This window comes from Peromyscus eremicus, chromosome 2 (genome assembly GCF_949786415.1).
Source record: "Peromyscus eremicus chromosome 2, PerEre_H2_v1, whole genome shotgun sequence".
NCBI lineage: Eukaryota > Metazoa > Chordata > Mammalia > Rodentia > Cricetidae > Peromyscus > Peromyscus eremicus.
In genome coordinates this window covers 34,703,968-34,724,554 of record NC_081417.1, presented here as the reverse complement: position 1 = coordinate 34,724,554, position 20,587 = coordinate 34,703,968, and the positions used below count along the sequence as shown (strand labels likewise).

At 38.9% G+C, this 20,587-nt stretch overlaps 1 protein-coding gene across 2 annotated transcripts in view; it reads left to right on the top strand.

Annotated features, from left to right (window-relative positions):
- Terf1 (telomeric repeat binding factor 1) overlaps positions 1 to 19,239 on the top strand; it is a 31,067-nt gene extending 11,828 nt beyond the window's left edge. For both annotated transcript variants that reach the window (XM_059253995.1, XM_059253996.1), the window contains exons 5-10: positions 228 to 377; positions 929 to 1,041; positions 7,492 to 7,551; positions 9,538 to 9,626; positions 12,060 to 12,166; positions 18,307 to 19,239. In XM_059253995.1, coding sequence (XP_059109978.1) covers positions 228 to 377; positions 929 to 1,041; positions 7,492 to 7,551; positions 9,538 to 9,626; positions 12,060 to 12,166; positions 18,307 to 18,468 — 681 coding nt within the window. In that variant the 3' untranslated portion in view covers positions 18,469 to 19,239. The remainder of the gene's footprint in view (positions 1 to 227; positions 378 to 928; positions 1,042 to 7,491; positions 7,552 to 9,537; positions 9,627 to 12,059; positions 12,167 to 18,306) is intronic.
- The last annotated feature ends 1,348 nt before the right edge of the window (positions 19,240 to 20,587 follow it).

Genomic DNA, 20,587 nt, shown 5'->3' with positions numbered 1-20,587 from the left:
ATTGATAGGGTTTTGTTTTTAAACTGGGCAGTGGACAATTAAGTTTATAATCTGTTTCCTCCTATGTGTCTGAAACAAAACATTCAGAAATGTAGGGGCATTAAAAAGGAAGAAAATACATGGGTTTTTAAAATTGTATCTTGAGATTATGTTTACGAAATAATTGTTTTTCAATCAAATATATATTTGAAATGTTTTGTATTAATACATTTCTGTTTTTCCTTTAGTCTTTAGAAAGGAAATTACTCAGGATAATCTCTCAGAAAGATGCATTCCACTCCTTTTTTCAACACTTCAGCTATAACTACATGATGGAGAAAGTTAAGAGTTATGTGGATTGTGTGCTAAATGAAAAATCATCAACTTTTCTAATAAAGGTACACATGTTATCTTAAGGAGAGAGAAATTGTTATAATGAAGGAGAGTACTTGAAAGAGAAAGTCTTATTATCTAACCTGCATTTTAAGTTAATGGCGATTAAAGCGGAGTATCTTTGAGGTAATTATACTCCAAAATATTTAGGTACACATGTGTATGTGTGCCAGCAGAGGCCAGCAGAGGGCATCACATTCCCTGGAGCAGTCGGGAGCCACCTGATTCAGGTATGGGGAACTGAACTTGTCATCAGCAAGAGAAGCTCTTAACCACTAAGACATGTCTCCAGCTACCAAAATTTTGTTTAAATCGCCTAGAGAACATTGTGTCTATCAAATGTATTTACAAGAGGTAAAAACCTTCCACAGTGCCTATAAACCAAACAATAGCTAGTGGAGTTGCGAGCATCGTCAGAATCATGAACATAATTTGGTACCTTCTGTTAGCCTGTGAACAGATACTTCTGCTACAGCTATCAAAGATGTGTGACCTGTTTAAAATGCCTGATGTATTCTTTTTTCTCCTTCCCTTCCACATTCCACCTTTTCTTAAGGCAGCAACAAAAGTAGTGGAAAATGAGAGAGCAAGGGCAGTCGCTTCTGAGGATAAGCCCATCGCTGCTCATAATGAAACAGAGACGGAAGTGGATTTGAGTAAAGGAGAAAGGTGTGTGCTCTGGATTTTTTTCAAGGGTTTGGGAATATTTTATCTTTACCATAAGTGATGCTAGTAAGCCATTATAAAGTAATAATTGAGTAATTGCTGGGTTCTCTAATTGATGGTTTGAATACTTAGAGTACCATAGAGTTATTTCATGATTTACATGGATGATATGTTAAGCAAAGTAATGAGTGAGAAAATACCAGTTTAATGTGTATAGATTTATTTACTATTTTTAGTGAAGGTGTGCTTAAGAAATGAAGTGGAAATTAGAAACCTGGTTCATTTCTGCCTCTTATTTGAGCTCAGATCCTACTTGCCTTTGGTATATACTAAGTTATTCTGGTATTTTAAGATATTGTTCTCTATATTTTTCAAGGATTTCGTGCTCTACTCAAAAAACAAAAGCCAGCAGTTGGCTCCAGTGCTGGAAGAAGTACCCTAGTTAGTCCTGTCTGCTGTAAGGCAGTAGTTCAGTCTCAGGTTGTTTTCAGGGATTTTCAAGGTTGGTTTTGCTTTAGGGTTTTTGTCTGTTTGAACTACATCCTCAGCCAAAGAGTGGTGCTTGTTTGATGTTTGGTTTTTGTTTTATTCTTTTGGACAGCTTTTTGTGTAACTGAGGCTACTCTTGACCAAACATTCACTTGGTCACCGAGGCTCACTTTGAACAGATCCTGAGCCTCCTGCCTGCACCACCCAAACACTACATTTATAGGACTGTGCCACCACACTCAGCTGGAGTGGAGTGGGAGGAGGGTTAAAGTGTGTGTGTGTGTGTGTGTGTGTGTGTGTGTGTGTGTGTGTGTGTTTGTAAGAGAACAGCCTGTGGGAGTTGGCTCTCTATCATGTGGGCCCCAGATAATAAATTTCTGGGTAGTCCAGCTTGGCCCCAAAGAAACAGTAACCTTTATCCACTCACTAAGCCATTTCTCAAGACACTAAGGGGGAATAGTGCAGTTTTGTTTTATGAGCTAACCCTGTTGAAGAAGATAAAGTTTGACCATTATAAAGATTCTTTATTTTTTTAATTTTATTTATTATTCTTGTTGTGTGTGTATATATGCATTCATATGTGTACCATAGTGCATGTGTAAAGGTTAGAGGACTTCTGGTAGCTGGTTCCTTCCTTCCAGGATGGATTCTGGGAATTTAAGTGAAGTCATCAGATTTACAGAGTGCTTTTACCCACTGAGCTATTTGTTGACCCAAGATTTCTCCTGTTTAACCCATGATAAATTCTTTCTGTTGTTGTATACTTAACCCAAGGCTAGATAGTTAAGACCTTTTCATTTCTGGATGAATGGATTTAGTAGCCCACATAATACTTAAAGTTCCAAGGATGCTATCTTAACTACTTATTTAGAGGTGGGGGTTGGGCCCCAAGTTAGAGAAACACTTTGTTGTAACCCTTAGGACTAAGGCTAAATCATTCTAGAATCTTCTCCTTTTTGTTCCTGTGTGTCAGAGCATGGCTTGCTCCTCATTCATCTCAAAGGCTGCACTAAAGTCTCATTTTGGCTCTATTACTTTATTTTGTTTGGAAAATAAATAATCCTGAGACCAGTACATTCATGTAATTTAAGCCTTCTTGCCCAATGTAATAGTGCTATATTATAGAATTAAGACATAAATCATAATGCTTAGAGATAATAAGTCCATTTCCTATCTCCTCTCCTTATGTAGCACCACTCACCTTTTTTGAGAAGCTCTCCTAGACACAGACATAGTCCAGAGTGTAAAGTAGAACCCTTCATGTTCTCGTCTGCTCTCTACACTCTTGACTCTCCTTGACTCCATATATCCAACTGTCTTTACAAGACTCTGGATCCCATCTCAGCAATACTGCTCTGGTGATTTGTATCCAAGGTTATAATGTAGCTTGGTACCACACAAATACATCCTTAAAGTAACTTCCAGGGTTGGCTTTGCAAAGGGAAATGTTTAGATTTCTTCCCAGCTTAAAACTTTTAGCTTACAGTACTAAGAGAGTGAACCCAGGGCAGGACATGAATCATACTTTTTTTTAAATTGAAAATAGATTTTTAAAAATACAGTCTATTCTAATTATGGTTTCCCCTCCCCTACCTAGTCTTCCCAGTTTCTCCCCATCTCCCCTCCCATCCAGATCCACATCCTTTCCCTCTCTCATTAGAAAACAAATGGGCGTCTAAGGAATAATAATAAAATTCAATGAATAAAAAATAAATATGACAAAACAACCAAACAAGAAAAAGAGTCAAAGAAAAAGTACAAGAAACATATATAGGTGCAGAGATACATATTTGCATACTCAGGAATCCCAGAAAAACCAAAACCAGAAGCCATATTATATACAATATATACAAAAGACCTGTAAGATAGAAAAGGAATAAAACACCCTGACTTAGCATTATGAGACAAAAAACCTCCAAAGTTATTGCTGAATTCATTTTATGTTGGCCATCTACTTCTGGGCATGGGGCCTACCCTTAAGAATGGTTTCTTGCTGGCCAGTGGTGGTGCATGCCTTTAATGCCAACATTCGGGAGGCAAAGGCAGGCAGATCTCTATAAGTTTGAGGCCAAAGAATGGTTTCTTTCCCCAGTGAGACTCCCTTAAAGAAAACTAATTTTTTTATTATTTTCAAGTGGTTATCAGTTGGAGATAGTTTCTTGGTTAGTGATAGGGGCATGTGTCCACTTCCCCTCTCAGCACCAGGACCCCATCTGGTGCAGATCTATGCAGGCCCTGTGCATGCTGCCAGTCTCTGAAGTTCCTATGTATGCCAGCCCTGTTGTGTCTAGAAGGCCTTGTTTCCTTGCTGTCTTCCATCCCTTCTGACTCTAACACACTTATCTTCTCTTCCACATAATTCTCTGAACCCTGAAGAGAGGGATTTGATGGAGACATCCCTTTTAAGGCTGAGTGTTGTAAGTAAAGTCTTTCACTCTGTATATTGTCTAGTTGTGAGTCTCTGTACTTGTTTCTATCTGCTACAAGAAGCAGCTTCTGATGATGGCTGAATAAGACACAGACAGATCTATGAGGATAGCAGAATGTTGTTAGGAGTCATTTTATTGCTACATTCCTTTAGCAGAACAGTAGTATTTGTTTTTATTAGCAGAACATAGTATTTAAGACTATCTAGTCTCAGGCTCTTGGTCACCTAAACAGTGCCGAGCATGAGTTCCATCTCATGGAGTGGGCCTTAACTCCAGTCAGGTATTGTTTGGTCACTCCCACAAGTTTTGAGCCACTGTTGCCCCAGTGTATCTTGCAGGAAGGTCACCTTTGTAAATTGAAGGATTTGTAGCTGGGTTGGTCTTTACTGTTCTTCTTTGGTAGCATGCAGAGTTATACTCATGTACCATGAACAGTAGTCAGTAGAGGTGAAGGATCTATGTAGGCACCAGCTTAATTTCTTAATGTTCATTGAGTTGTGTAGGTGTTGTCTTTAGCAATAGGGTCTTATTGTCAGTTTGTGGAAAGCTACCAATAGCCTTAACCATAACCCTTTGGTCAACAACTCAAGTAGATGTAACCTATTCCCTGTACTGGAAGCATCATTTGATGACAAGAGATGTTCAGTTGAGGCTGTGTCTCTCCTGTTACTTGACAATTTCATTTAGATTACCTTTATGTATGTATATATTAATAGGAAGCTACTACTGTATGAGGTTTCCATATGACCCCTCAAATAGCTCTTAGTTTTAGCTTTCCCTCCCATATTCCTTCCATCTCCTCCCTCTTCTCCTTCCCTGTTTGATCATCCAATTCCAACCCCTCCTTCTTGTCCATCTGCAGCTATTCTATTTCCATTTCCTAGGGAGACCCATCCCTCTTCCCCAGTCCCTTATTGTCTTCTTAACCTCTGTGGCGATATGGATTGTAGCTTGTTTATCAGTGACTTAACAGCTAACATCCTCATATAAGTGAGTATGTATATTTATCTTTCTGGGTCTGAATGGCCTCACTCAGGATGATTTTTTGTTCTAGCTCTAACGTTTCATGATTGCATGTTTTTTTAAACATTGAGTAATGTAAATCATACTTTGACCAGGATATCTGCTGCATTTGCAGGCTTCCCACCCTCATTTCAGTTATCTGAGTTAGCAGTTGACATTTGCATTCTTGTGGTACCTGGATTCAAATAACCCTTATTTACTTAATGACCACAAAGCTCAGAAGTGGTGGTGTATCAGAGGGTGACCCTGAACTTTGATCTACCTATCTTCACCTCAAGTGCTAGAATCATAGGTGTACACCATGTCACCCAGCTTGTCAGAACAATATTCTATCTGTGAAATTATATGGAAAGAAAAAATTTCTAAGGTAAGCATGTTTCCCCATACTTGTAATCCCAACACTTGGGAGCCTGGAGCAAGAGGCTCTTGAGTTCAGAGCCAACATAGGCTACTTATACAGCAAGACTCTGTCAAACGCATGAAAAGGGGAAAAAGGAACTTTGCCAGGGCTGGAGTAGTGGCTCAGCAGTTAAGAGCATTTGCTGCTCTTGCAGAGCACCCAGGTTTGGTGCCCACTAACTACTGTCTGTGACTCCAGTACCCTCTTCTCACTGTCTCACATGGAACACATGCATGTGCAGGCACAGCACACATGCACATAAACAGAAATAACTCTTTAAATTGAAAACAAGGAAAGAAGGTGTGGAAGCACGTATCTTAAAAGTTCTTATTAATAAAAACAAACCCAAGGCCAGGTATTGGGGTGAGCGCTGGAAGGTCAGAGAAGCAGAACAAGACACAGCTTCCTCACCTTGCCAATTCCTCAGCTGATCCTATTTCCTCAGACTGGAAGCCTCTGAGTCCTCATCCAGAATGAATCTCAGCTGAACTGTTTGTTGCTCAGAAGCCTAAAAGCTTAACCAGCCTAGTTCCTGGTTTTCACACCTTATATACCTTTCTGCTTTCTGCCATTACTTCCTGGGATTAAAGGCTCTTGTTACCATGCCTGGCTGTTTCCAGTGTGGCCTTGAACTCACAGAGATCCAGACGGATTTCTGCCTCTGGAATGCTAGCATTAAAGGTGTGTCTGCCACCATTTTCTGGCCTCTATATCTAGTGGCTGTTCTGTTGTCTGACCCCAGATAAGTTTATTAGGGTGCACAATATTTTGGGGAACCCACTGTCACCACAGGGTGCTTTTCAGATTTTGCTCTTTGTTGTTTTTGCAGAGGACTTTAACATTAACTCCCCTTTGCCCACCTGCCTTATACTATCTAGCAACACAGAACAGAGTTCTGTGATCTTAAAATACTATCTTTTGTTCTTAGAAAAGTTCCTTGGTTCCTCCTTTCCTGGGTTCCCTTCTTTTTATTCTCTTCTAGATAAGCTCATATTTTCTATTCAAAGTCTCCTTCAAAGATCACCTGTGTGAAATTTTGCCTAGCTCTCTGATTAGAATTGTTAGGTATGTGCTCCCACAGTGCAAGGTATCAAATCATGTATCCATGATAAACCTTAACTTTTTAATAAATTATCTGTTTATCATAATACTATGAATTCTTTGAAAATTTTTTTACTATTAGTGTTTTATTTGCTTTGGGTTTGTTTTTTCATTTGTTTGGTGTGTGTGTGTGTGTGTGTGTGTGTGTGTGAGAGAGAGAGAGAGAGAGAGAGAGAGAGAGAGAGAGAGAGGAGAGAGAGAGACTGTGGCTGTGGCAGTGGCTGTGTGTTTTATCAAACCTAGAGCTTTATACATTCTAGGCAAACATTCTACCCACTGGGTTATACCCCAGACTTTGTTGAAGAAGCCTGATTAACTTTGAACATCTTAATTGGCTCAGTACCCATCATGCCTGGCTTCTTACCAAAAACAAATTAAAAATTTAACTGAGTACTAATTATAGAGAGGAAAGTCAAAACTAGAGACAGGATTGAAATTGGTAATCAAGCAAATATCAAAACTATTCTGAAAGCTAACCCAGGAAAAATCGAGTTCAGTGGGTGTGGTGGTGCATGGATTGATGCTAGAGCACTTGGAAGAGAAAGCAGGGGGGGCATGAGTTTGAGTCTGCTCTGGGTTTCATAAGACATTGTCTCACTTCCCACCTACTGCCACATCCTCCAGAAGCTCAATTTGAGACCGATTAGAAAGACAAGAAAATAAACTTGAACCTATCAAATTACATACATTAAACACTTTTGGTGTTTTTCATGTATCAGTTGTACTCAGTAAAGCTGTTAAAAGAGAGCTTCATGGAATAGGAGTTTTCTAAAGAAAAACATGATAAATTCTTGGTTGCAGTGCTAACTATGCTTAACTTGTGTTTTGGGAAGTTTGATTTGTACTTCTTAAGCACATCTGAGCAAAAAGTGACCACCTTTTAATGGACTCCGTAAGTCCTTAACCCAAGATGTTTCTTGTGGATTGAAATATGTCTTGACTATGCCAGGTACTTTTCTTACACCAAGTTTCATTTGTATATATTCTTAGAATCTTATTTTTCTTTTAAAGTGTTAATGGCCAACAGTCTACAGAAACTGAATCTTTAGTGGATACAATATCCGTAATAAGGTAAAGTGATATTTTTCTTTGTCCCTAAAATCATTGATGAAGCAATTCATGTAGATTTAAATATGTTATAATTGGCATAATTAAATATAGCTCAGAGTCCTCTTTAACTCAACAGATATTCAAGACCCTGAAATATCTTAGAATTTCTAGCTATAAAGACTTTGATATGGAATCTAGGGTTGTTTTGCATAGTTTCCAATAGATTATTAGACTAACAGATAGGGAGCATGTGAGCTTATTCTGGTATTCTATCATCATAAGGCTCACAGGAAAGGACTAGAAATTACATTTTCTTATGTGTGTCCCATATTCCAATTATATAAAATTATTTGAAAAACTCTTTCTGATCTACTATAAATGCTGTGCGAGACAATTTAAAATATCCAAAGAGCAGAAAGTGTGTAAATGATTTCAGAAATATCAGTTGGGTTGCTGAGTGAATATATGGGAGGAGTTGGCTAACTTAGTGTGGAAAGGATTGGTGACTAGGATTTAAGAATCCAAGATGTTATATGATTTGTCCATAAAAACACTGTATTAGAATATATATATATATATAAAATCTGGGGAGGAGAGGGAAGAGGTTCTCAGTGTGCAGCCCGGGCTAGTCTGGAACTTAGTGTAAAGTCTGTGCTGGCTTCAAATTTGCATTGATCATCCTGCCTCAGCCTCTTAGTGCTAAGATTACAGGCATGCACCACCATGCCTAACTTGAATAAGTCTTTTTTTTTTTTTTTTTGGTTTTTCGAGACAGGGTTTCTCTGTGTAGCTTTGCGCCTTTCCTGGAACTTGCTTTGTAGACCAAGCTGGCCTCCAACTCACAGAGATCGCCTGCCTCTGCCTCCCGAGTGCTGGGATTGAAGGCATGAGCCACCACCGCCCGGCTTTGAAATAATTCTTAATCATACCTCTTAGGTATAAGAAAGATATATAAATGGTGGGAAGTTCTTGAAAGGATGGTGACTGGCAATGAAGAATGATAGCAGGTGGTATCTGTAGCATTCCTGAGTGGCTGAGAAATCCTGTGGAAGCAGGAGTGCATTCATTAGGAAATAAAAACTATTGGAGCTGGTGAGAGAGCTCAGTGATGGAGCCCTTGCTTAGCATATGTAAGGACCTCGGTGCAATCCCCTGCACTGTAAAAACAGTGTGAAGGCCCATTATTGGAACCCTGTGACTTCTAGGAGGTTGAAGAGTAAGCTATTCCCTTCTTGAAAAGGTCAAAAGGAGAAAAATATTGTCCCAAGGTGGATCAGGGATGGGAATGGGGGCTAGACTTAGAGGTGAAGAGTTTGAGAATAGCATTCTAGAGAATACAATACAATAGAATAGAACATTTTAGGAGAAAGGAAAGGTGAGAAAGGACTTGCTCATTGCAGAGTGTTTTCGTGGATAAAAGTATAGCTAAAATGTCTACATTTTAGGTGGGGCTAACATACCTATAAAGTTCAGGCACACTGCTTTTTAGGTTCTAAGTTGCTTCTATTTAAAATAAGAATAATGCTGTCTTTGCAAGGCTGTTAAAAAAAATGCCACATACATTATTTCCAGTATAAACTTGCCTTTTAAAAAAAAAAAAAAAAAAGTCTTGGGAGATGAAAAGTATGTGATCTACCATCAAATGAAGGAATTTTGAAAATTCTGCAGAAAATGATTTTAGAAGCCAAAGGAGAGAAGAAAAATAAATTCTTTGCAATTTGAGGAGGGTTTGGGAGTTCTTTTGTTTTTGTCTTGTTTTTCATCCTCAGTCTATTTGGATAACTGATAGAATCTTGATTTCTGAGTAGATGAACCATAAAAAGATGAAATAAAGGAAAGTTTGACAATAGAAATATTAAAACTTAACATGAGGTGATAGGTAAGAAGAGCACCAAGAGAAGCGGGCCAGTGTAGAAGATCCTATAACAAAGGTGACAAGTCATTTCCTTCTGTGCCTTCACTAGACTCTGGAATTAATCACTAACTAACTCTCTTGTTTTTATTTAGGTCTCACAAGAACGTCATATCTAAATTGAAACATGAAAGCAGTCAACCAGATTTTAATAAGAAAGAAGCAAGAATGGGAAATCTTCAAAGTGAGTACTGTTACTATAGTTTTAGAAGTAGAGACAAGTGCTCTAGCTGTTTACCTTACCACCACAGCACAAAAGGCCCCTCAGAAGACCAAAAGCTGACTTCAGAAAGTGAGCTCTTGTTGATGGTCTAGTCTGAGTTATTTGGCTATGTGTGGGAGTAGCATTGATTTTCTGCTTAACTGTATTCAGCAACTTTTTTGAGCTATGAATGGAATCAAAGCTCATTATTAACACTGAATAAATAAATTCGGAATCTGTACTTCTAGGGAAAATACAAAAGGTTAGGTTCCTCGATCTTCAATAACATTTTTATCAACTAATCAGTACACAGTCTTGTTTTATGTTTGTTCTATTTAAAGACACTGTGGTGTTGGCTCATTAATATTGAATCATTGCCAGCTGCACTATAATACATGCCTGAATAAAATACATGCCACTCTTCCATGTTGCCCTCTGACCTCCACAGATACACATGCACATGCCCACTCATAAATAAATGATTATAATTTTTTAAGTTTGAATAAAGAATATGAAGTGCTTTGATGGTTGGCTCTATTTGTTCTTTAAGTATAAATTAAGCTTTAGAGTGTAGAATGATTTAAGCAAAAGTCTCCCCAAAAGCCAATCTTCTGTTTTTCTTAGTTAGCTGTTTTTAGTTGGTTTGGAGTCAAACTAACAAAATTAGAGTGATTTTGTTCAGTTTAGAATCTAGCGTGTAGTCTAGCCCTATCTCAAACTCATGATCCTCTTACTTGGCCTCCAGAGTTTACTTGTGTGGGACACCGTGCCTAGTTTTTATGTTTTATGTAATCAGGGTTTGTAGCATTGTTTTCTTGATACAATCCCTATGAAATTCTACCTTATTGATTTAAATTTATTCTCCATGAATCCTTTAATTAGGATTCCCTTTTCGCATCTTCATTTTATTCCTATTTGTCTAAATGTTTCTTAAGTCTGTAGTTTCTAATTCTTACATGCTGAAGACTATCTACTGTCCCTTGTGTGTCTTTAAAACTTTTTGTCTAAATATATAATACTCTTTAGAAATACTTTCTGGCCACAGCTTAGCAAACAGGTTGATTTTGAGTTGCTTCAGTGTCGAAGTCTGACATTAACGTGCCTTCTCCCACCTTTGTGTGTGAGTTACTTTTCTCTCTTCCCTGACCAGGTTTTCCTAGGACATGTGCTGAGTGCCAGACATCCCTCCTTAATTACTGCTTTGGTTTTGGATTTCCATTTAATTAAAGTGATTTTTCACTTTGAACTTGCTTATTTAATCTCCAGATAACTGAAGGATGTTCTAAATAGTTTTCTAATCTCCAAATAATTGAAGGATATTCTAAATATCATTCTGTTTTTGAGTTCATGTTTAATTCTATAGTGGTCTGAGAACAGTTTGTAGTAGACAAAAAGTACCTATATCCTAAGCTGGCCGTGAACCTGCAGTAGTCAGTCCTCTGCTGTGGCCTATGTCCTAAGCTGGCCATGAACCTGCAGTAGTCAGTCCTCTGCTGTGGTCTATGTCCTAAGCTGGCCATGAGCCTGCAGTAGTCAGTCCTCTGCTATGGCCTATGTCCTAAGCTGGCCATGAACCTGCAGTAGTCAGTCCTCTGCTGTGGTCTATGTCCTAAGCTGGCCATGAGCCTGCAGTAGTCAGTCCTCTGCTGTGGCCTATGTCCTAAGCTGGCCATGAACCTGCAGTAGTCAGTCCTCTGCTGTGGCCTATACCCTAAGCTGGCCATGAGCCTGCAGTAGTCAGTCCTCTGCTGTGGTCTATGTCCTAAGCTGGCCATGAGCCTGCAGTAGTCAGTCCTCTGCTGTGGCCTATGTCCTAAGCTGGCCATGAACCTGCAGTAGTCAGTCCTCTGCTGTGGCCTATGTCCTAAGCTGGCCGTGAACCTGCAGTAGTCAGTCCTCTGCTGTGGCCTCCCAAGTTCCGGTTGTCAGAGGACCACTTTCGGGAGGCGATTGTCTCCTTCCCCCAGGGGTAGAACTTGGATAACCAGACTGTACACTAAGAACGTTATGGGCTGAATCCTCTTACCAGTTCCTTAAAGGATTTTGTTTCTTTATGGTGCATCCTACTGTTGGTTTGTCTTGGTGATTGTTGTTGATGTATATCTGAGAAGAGAGAACAATATGTATTCTGTTATTAAATGTCATAAAAAGACTTCAGTGATCCTATACCAAAAGTACTTTTCCTTCTATACTCAGGTGATTAGATATGTTCCTGGAGGTGAGCGGACACTTCTGTGTTAGTCAAGTGGATTCCTAGACTTAGGTTGCTTCCAGGTTTGAAGGAAAAAGAATTCAACATATAGAGCTCATTTCTTAGAGTAGCTAAAGTAAACAGGAAATTCATGGTAACCTGTTGGAAAGTCCACCCTTTCTTCTAATGTGAAGCAATATTAATGTTGGTGTTTTTATTCACAGGTGAAATAATGACAGAAAAAAATAGAAGAACCATTAGAAGCAGTAGATTATGTAGTTCAAAGAATCAGCCAGACACTGATGAAAAACACAATCGTAGGAAAAAACAGGTATTTTTCGCTATATTTGAATAATATTTATAAATATTTAAGTACTTATACTTGTTTTCCTAAAAGGTCTAACTTTAAGGTTCTTAGGCATTTGAAAACTACACACAAAGTAGAAAATACACCATTTGATCAGGGGTGTTTTGTTTTGTTTTGTTTTGTTTTAAGACAGGATTTCTCTGTGTAGACCTGGCTGCCCTGGAACTCACCCTGTAGAGATCCTCCTGCCTCTGCCTCCCAAGTGCTGGGATTAAAGGTGTACGCCACCATTGCCTGGCCCCTCAATCTTGATTTAATTTTGGTGTGTGGTATCTATCAAGAAGTTTCTCCATTTCTTTTAGATTTTCCAAATTTGTGAATTCCAGGTTTTTGAAGTATGACCTAATGATTCTCGAATTTCTTCATTGTCTGTTGTTAAGTCCCTTTTCATTTCTGATGTTGTTAATTTAGATATTCTCCATCTCCTTTTTAGTTAGCTTGTCTATCTTGTTGATTTGCTCAAAGAACTCTTCGTTTCATTGGTTCTTTGTATTGTTCTCTTTATTTCTACTTTATTGATTTCGGCCCTGTTTCCTTTTTCCTGCTGTCTACTCCTCCTGGGTGAGGTTGCTTCTTTCTGTTCCAGAGCTTTCAGGTGTGCCCTTAAGTAGCTAGTATGAGATTTCTCCAAAGTCTCTATGCAGGCACTTACCGATGGGAACTTTCCTTTTAGAAAAGGGAAACTTGCCTTTTAGATAGTCCTTTCACTCTGTTCCATAGGTTTGGGTGTGTTGTGCATTCATTTTCACTGAATTCTAGGGAGTCTCCAATTTCTTTGTTTCTTCCTTGACCCAGTGGTATAGTTCAGTTGAGAGTTGTTCCATTTCCGTGTGTTTTTAGGCTTTCTATAGTTTGTGTTGTTGTTGAATTCTTTTTTTTTTGGGGGGGGGGGGCGGTTCGAGACAGGGTTTCTCTGTGTAGCTTTGCGCCTTTCCTGGAACTCACTCTGTAGCCCAGGCTGGCCTCGAACTCACAGAGATCCGCCAGCCTCTGCCTCTGAGCGCTGGGATTAAAGACGTGCGCCACCCCTGGCTTGTTGAATTCTAACCCATGGTGATCCAATAAGATACAGGGGGTTATTTCAGTTTTTTTGTACCTGTTGAGACTTGCTTTGTGACAGAGTAGATGGTCAGTTTTGGAGAAGATTCCATGAGGTACTGAGAAGAATATTCTTTGGTGTTTGGGTGAAATGTTCTGTAGATATCTGTTAGATCCATTTGTGTCATAATGTCCGTTATTTCTCTGTTTAGTTTCTGTCTGGACAACCTGTCCATTGGTGAGAGTAGAATGTTGGAAGTCTCCCACTATTAATGTGTGGGGTTCAATATGTAAATTAAGTTTTAGTAATGGTTTTTTTACAAATGTAGGAGCTCCAAAAATACATTTGGGGCATAAATATTCAGATTTTTCCTTTGATGAGTATGAAATGTCCTTCTACATCTCTTTTGATTAATTTTTGTTTGAAGTCTATTTTTTAGATACTAGGATAGCTACACCAGCTTACTTCTTAGGTCTGTTTGAGTGGAAAATCTTTTCCCAACTCTTTACTCTGAGGTAGTGTCTATCTTTGATACATTTTCTTGTATGCAAGGGAAGGATGGATACTGTTTTTGTATCTATTCTGTTAGCCTGTATCTTTTTATTGGCGAATTGAGTCCATTGATACTGAGAGATGTTAATGACCACTGATTGTTAATTCCTGGTGGTGGTGGTGGTGGTGGTGGTGGTGGTGGTGGTGGTGGTGTGGTGTGTATGTGTGTGTTTGTGTTTGTGTTTTCCCTTCTTTGGGTTTTGCTGGTGTTGGATTATCTACTGCTGTGTTTTCGTAGGTGTAGCTAACTTCCTTGGGTTGGAGTTTTTCTTCCAGTACCTTTTGTAGGTCTGGATTTGTGAATAGATACTGTTTAAATTTGACTTTGTCATATAATATCCTATTTTCTCCCAACTATGGTGACTGAAAGTTTTGCTGGATATAGTAGTCTCGGCTGGCATTCTCCATCTATGGTGATTGAAAGTTTTGCTGGATATAGTAGTCTGAGCTGGCATCCTTAGGGTCTGTAAGACATCTATCTGTCCAGACTTTTCTGGTGTTTCGAGTCTCCATTGAGAAGTTGGATGTAATTCTGATAGGTCTGCCTTTATATGTTAATTGACCTTCTTCCTTTGCAGCTTTCAATATTCTTTCTTTAGGATGTATGTTTAGTGTTTTAATTATTATGTAGTGAGGCGACTTTTTTCTGGTCCAGTCTATTTGGTGTTCTGTAAGATTCTTGTACCCTTACAGACATGTCCTTTAGGTTGAGAAAATTTTCTTCTATGATATTATTGAATATATTTTCTGGGTTTTTGAGCTGGGATTCTCCTTCTTCCATTCCTGTTATTCTTAGGTTTGGTCTTTTCATAGTGTCCCAGATTTCCTGGATATTTTGTGTTGGGAATTTTTTTAGATTTAACAGTTTCTTTGGCCAATGAATCTATTTCCTCTATCGTATCTTCAGTGCCTGAGATTCTGTTTCCTCTCTTGTATTCTGTTGGTGATGCTTGCGTTTATAGTTCCTGTTCGCTTGCCCAGATTTTCCATTTCCAGAATTCCTTCAGTTTGTGTTTTCATTATTGCTTTCATTTCCATTGTCAGGTCTTGAACCATTTCCTTCACCTGTTTTGTTGTTGTTTGCTTGCTTGTTTGTTTTTTCTTGGCTTTCTTGGCATTCTTTAAGGGATTATTGATTTCCTTCAATTTTTTGTTTGTCTTTTTCTCAATTTCTTTAAGGGTTTTTTTTCATATCCCCTGTAGGGCCCCCTGTCTTCATAAAGTCATTTTTAAGTTTGTTTTCTTGTGTGTCAGCTGCATTGGACTGTTCAGGTCTTGCCGTTGTTGTATAGCTGGGCTCTGGTGATGCCTATTGCCCTTTCTGTTATTGATTGTGTTCTTACATTGGCATTTAGGCATCTGGATTTGGGGTGGTTATAGGTCTTGGTGTTGATTCCTGCACTTGTCTTTGTTGGATGAGTGGGTTTTTTGTTTGTTTGTTTGTTTCTCTTTTCTCTCTGGTCTTCTAACCTAAATGGCCAAGGGTTCTAGTGACTAGTGAGTCTTCAGGTCCAATAGGGGTCTCTGTCAGGGTTTTGGGAGCCTTGGGTCCCTAGATCTGACCTGGCCTCTGGTAAAGCCAAAGTCTTCCTTCAAAGTTGTAGGCCACAATATGGAGCACAGTGGAGAGGGTACAGTATAGTATGGGTTTGTTGGGTGGGCTTAGGGCTTGTTAGCAGGCAGTGGGTGGTGTCTTATCTAGAGGACCCAGGACCATCTCGGCCTCCTGTAAAGCTGTCAGGGCTATGGGCAAGGTGGAGGGCCAGGGGATGTGTCCCAGGGATCAGGCTCTGGGGAATGTGGCAGCTTGGCTGGGAGGCAGGTCACTCACCTGTTCTTTAGACTGCTGTGGACTGTACCTGGGCATGGTCCAGGAGTCTGTGGAATTGTGGGGATGGGCTGGCCACAGGGAGGATGGTGAGGTGGGAGGGGTTGGGCTGTGAAGTGGGTCTTGGGAGAACAGAACCTAGGGGGTGGATACAGTCCAGCTGGCAGGCAGGTCACAGGTCACTCACCTGCTCCTCAATTGGGTATTTATTATTTTTAATTTGAAATGTGCTATCATGTAGCTCAGGCTGACCTCAGACTCTTTATGTAGCCAAGGCCGCCCTTGAATCCCTGCTTCTCCTCTCTTTACCTCACTAGTACTGGGACTTACAGTCATCCACCACAACTAGCTTTCAGTAATTCCTTTGCTTCTCTTCTGTCTGCCCCTTGACTAGTTCTCTGATGGATATAAGAAGACTAGTTTTCAGGTTGTTCTGATTGTCCCATTGTGGATAGGAGGATAATTTCCAAGAGCTTTGCTTATCAAACTGGAAACCAGAAATCTCGGCCTCACACAATCTTTCCCAGTTGTATTTGAGGATAGAGCACAGGTGTCATTTATAGATAACTATGAGAGAACAGTTTTTCTTTTGTCGGGAGAGTATCAACTGTATGATCTATAGGATATATGGGTATTGATTATGCCACTGTTTGCTTTGCCAAAAAAAGTTATGTGGACACTGCCAACATCTCTTTTTATTTTTCAGCTATCCACTGTTGACCTTGTGATAGAGAACTCTTTTCAGGAGGTGGCTGACACACTTCATTCTATGTTGTATTGGAGCTTTCAGTTGTTATTTTTTTATTTAAATTACTCAATTTCTACTTGGATAGCTTTTTTTTCTTATCTGTTAGACAAAAGTCCTTGAGCCTGCCTCATTAAAATTTGTAGATCCTTTTATAAACTTAGTCCATAAAGGAAAAAAGTAAATGCCTTTCAAAAGTATATCCTCCACACAGAGATTACATAGTGTGAATTATTATAACAAGCTTTTCTTTTACTATAAATTATGTCATTGTGAAGGTACAACGTAGAAGACACAGTCTTAGAGTAGCATACAAACCTGAAAGGGTTTTGGCTGTGGTCAGTGCCAGTTTCTCTGGTGTGCAGTCATCTGTGACATAGTTTTCATCTCCTATCTGTCTTCAGGTCACGTTGGTTTTCCTATTTTTAACACCAGAATTTTCTAATAAGAATTTTATTTTTTTTTCAATTGTAGTAAAATATACATAATGGCAAATGTATCATCTTAAGATTTTTAAGGCTTATCATTTTTATTTATGTATGTTTCTCAGGTAGGGGTTTGTGCATGTGAGTAAAGAACTCAAAGTGTCTGGTCTCCTGAGCTGGAGTTACAAGCAGTTGTGAGCCACCCATCAAAATTCTAGGACCCAAACTTGGATCCTTTGCAAGAACGGAATATGTTCTTAACTCCTGAACCATCTCTTCACCACGTCTTAATCATTTTTAAGTATGCAGTGTAGTAGCATTAAGCATATTCATATTTTCATATTGTTGCCACAGTCTACCCATAACTTTCAAAACAAATTCTGCACCCATTGAAACACTCCTCCTTTCCTCTGCTGTGCTTCCTAACTGTCCTTTTTATTGTCTGTCTCTGAGGTTGACCATTCTAGGTACCTCGTATCAGTGAAGTCATTCAGTACATGTGTCATTTTTATGTGAGTGTTTACCTGCATGTATTTATGTGTACCACAAGTGTACCTGGTGCCATAGAGGTCAAAAGGGGGCATTGAATCCCCTAGAACTTGAGTTGCAGATATTTAATAAACTGTCATGTGGATGCTGGGAACTGAACTCAGGTCATCTGGAAGAACAAGAAGTGATTTTATTACTGAGCCATCTCTCTAGCCCTAGTACTTGTCTTTTCATATCTAAATTATTTCACTTAGCATAATATTCTTAAGGCTAAAGCATGTTGCCAGAATTTCCCTTTTAATAATAAATAATATTCCCTATATACCGTATGCTGAAAATTCTTTCATTCATTGATGGACCTGGCTTACTTCCTCATTTTAGTGTTGTGGATAGTACAGCAGTGAGCATTAGTGTACAAATAGTGTGTAGACACTCAAACCCCTCTTTATCACACGAAAAGAAGGAATAATTAGTTGGCCACGTATCCCAAATACTAAATGTTAGTACTTTGTCTATGCAAAGTATTAGATTTTATTTAAATTTTTTTTAGCATTTTCTCCCAGCTTAAATTGAGTGGTTGTGTTTTTGAAAGTCTGTCTTACAGAAGACTTGCGTGCATGCGTGCGTGCGTGAGTACGTGTACCTCCCCCAGCACAGGGAAAGAATGTTCACGGAGTTCATTAGTGAGGTACTAAACAGTCATGAGTTCTATTTAGAAATGTGGAGTGATCTATGAAGGGTTAGATAAAAGCTGCTTGAGATATCTCAAGTGAGTCTGAAGTTAGACAGACTGTTACTGTATAGCTGTCCCATCTTAGCTGGCTAAGCTTCTGTAACACTACCCTGTAATATTACATGGGTAATGGTAAGATCTTATAAAACCATATATGTATGTGTGTTGATATGTATAAAAGAATATAGGAAAATAATTTTCCTTTTTAAGAAACAGAGCATTGCTTTGACTTTTAAAAGATGTATTCTCTTTAAAGAATGTTTCTTTGAGTAACTTCTATGTCTTTTCAACAGGCATGGCTTTGGGAAGAGGACAGATTTTTGAAGTGTGGTGTAAAGAAATATGGAGAGGGAAATTGGGCTAAAATACTCTCACATTATAAGTTCAACAACCGAACAAGTGTCATGTTAAAAGACAGGTGGAGAACGATGAAGAAACTAAAGCTGATTAACTGAGCCCCTGAAGGCTGAATGGGTTTGTCTCCACGTTAACAAAGGACAGTGAAATACTTGAAACACTACATTTTGTTTAAAACTTTCTGGTCACTGATGTAGCTGCACGTTTTTGTTGAAAGCATTATTTTTTTGTGATAGTTTTGTTACAAATTGTACTGTAAAAGTAAAATTATATGCCATCATTGTTTTCTTTAAGAATCTTTATTTTTGTAAAATATAGATATGTTGAACCCTATCAAATTCAGTACCCCATCCCGCATCCTGTTTTAATACAAAAGTAAGAGTCTGATAAGATAAAAAGTATTTACTTACGGCTATTTCTGTTTACTCTATTCCATGTCTGTAGACTTACAAAATGCCACATAGAAATTAATATTATTAAGAATTGAAGGATACTCCTTTGTGATTTTGTTGCTTGAGTTATGGCTAATGTACTACTTACTGAAGATTTTATTACTATTGTGATAAATGTGCAGAACAATCCAAAGTTCTGACAAGCTTGATTTTTCTCAGTAGTTTCATTTAAAGGAAGTTGGGTTTTCACCAACAATTTATTCTTTAGAATATTTAGTTAAAGAGTAATAATTAGCATTTTGAGTTTTATGTGCTGTATTTAGCTAGTGAATAAAAATCTCAACCTGTTGAAATATTTACATTAGAAACAGGGTATTGTGTAATGTCTCTAATTTCTATCAAAGTGTCATGTTTTATTTTCCTGTTGCTCTTGACTTGATGTTATCCTATTTATCTAATAAACAGAAACATTACTAATTGCTGTGTGCTTCCTGACCCAGTAGCTCCCACCCATGTTTACCCAGTGACCATGTTTACCCAGGATGCTGCTGATTGGTCCCATAGCTGGCAGCTTGGGTCAAAATAAGCTAAGTCGACCTCACTCTAAACATAGTTCATAAATCATCAAATCTAAATTGCTATTATAAAATACCTATTATTTTACCCTTTGCTTTAAAAAGTCACAAATATGATGCATCATTAAAATTTACTTACTAAAAGCTTTTATTTTATTTTGAATTTTTAACACTCTTATTTAGTGAGTGCATAAATCTTCATGCCATGGCATACATGAGGAAGTCAGATAATAACTTGGGGGAGTGTGCTAGTTAGTGTCTTGTCAACTTGACACAAGCTGGAGATTGCTGTGGGATGTTAAATGTGTTGCTCTGATTGGTTAATAAATAAAACACTGATTGGCCAGTAGCCAGGCAGGAAGTATAGGCAGGACAAGGAAAGAAGAGAATTCTGGGAAGTGGAAGGCTGAGGCAGAGAGACGCTGCCAGCTGCCGCCATGAGAAGATGTTAAGATACCGGTAAGCCACAAGCCACGTGGCAACTTATAGACTAATAGATATGAGTTAATTTAAGATAGAAGAACTAGATAACAAGAAGCCTGCCACAGCCATATAGTTTATAAGAAATATAAGTCTCTGTGTGTTTACTTGGTTGGATTTGAGCAGCTGTGGGACTGGCGGGTGAGAGAGATTTGTCCTGATCCTGGGCCAGGTAGGACCAGGAAAACGCTAGCTACAGGAGATACTTGGGAAGAGGAACCTCAACTGAGAAATACCTTCATCTGAATGCCTTAGGCAAGTCTGTAAGGCATTGTCTTCACTAGTGATTGGTAGGAAGATACAGCTCCCAGGTGGCAGTGCCAGTCCTGGGCAGGTGGTCCTGGGTTGCGTGAGAAAAAGCATTCTGAGCAAACCATGCCAAACAAGCCATCAAGCAGCACTCCTCCATGACTTCATCAGTTCCTTCATCTTTATTCCTGCCTCGAGTTCCTGCCCCGGCTTCCCTCAATGGTAGACTGGGAACCTCGAAGTATAAGTGAAATAAACCCTTTGCTCTTCAAGTTGCCTTTGATCATGGTGTTTTATCACAGCAATAGAAACCTAATTAAGGCAGGGATTGAAGTTGTGAGGCTTGGTGGCAAGTACTTTCATCCACTTAGACATCTTATCAGCCCCAAAAACTATTTTAAATTTCTTTAGGCAACTTTTTTTTTCATATAACTTGTAGATATGTGAAAAGAATTATAGGTAGGGTGCAGAGATGGCTCCATGATTGAGAGCACTGGCTGCTCTTCCAGAGGACATGGGTT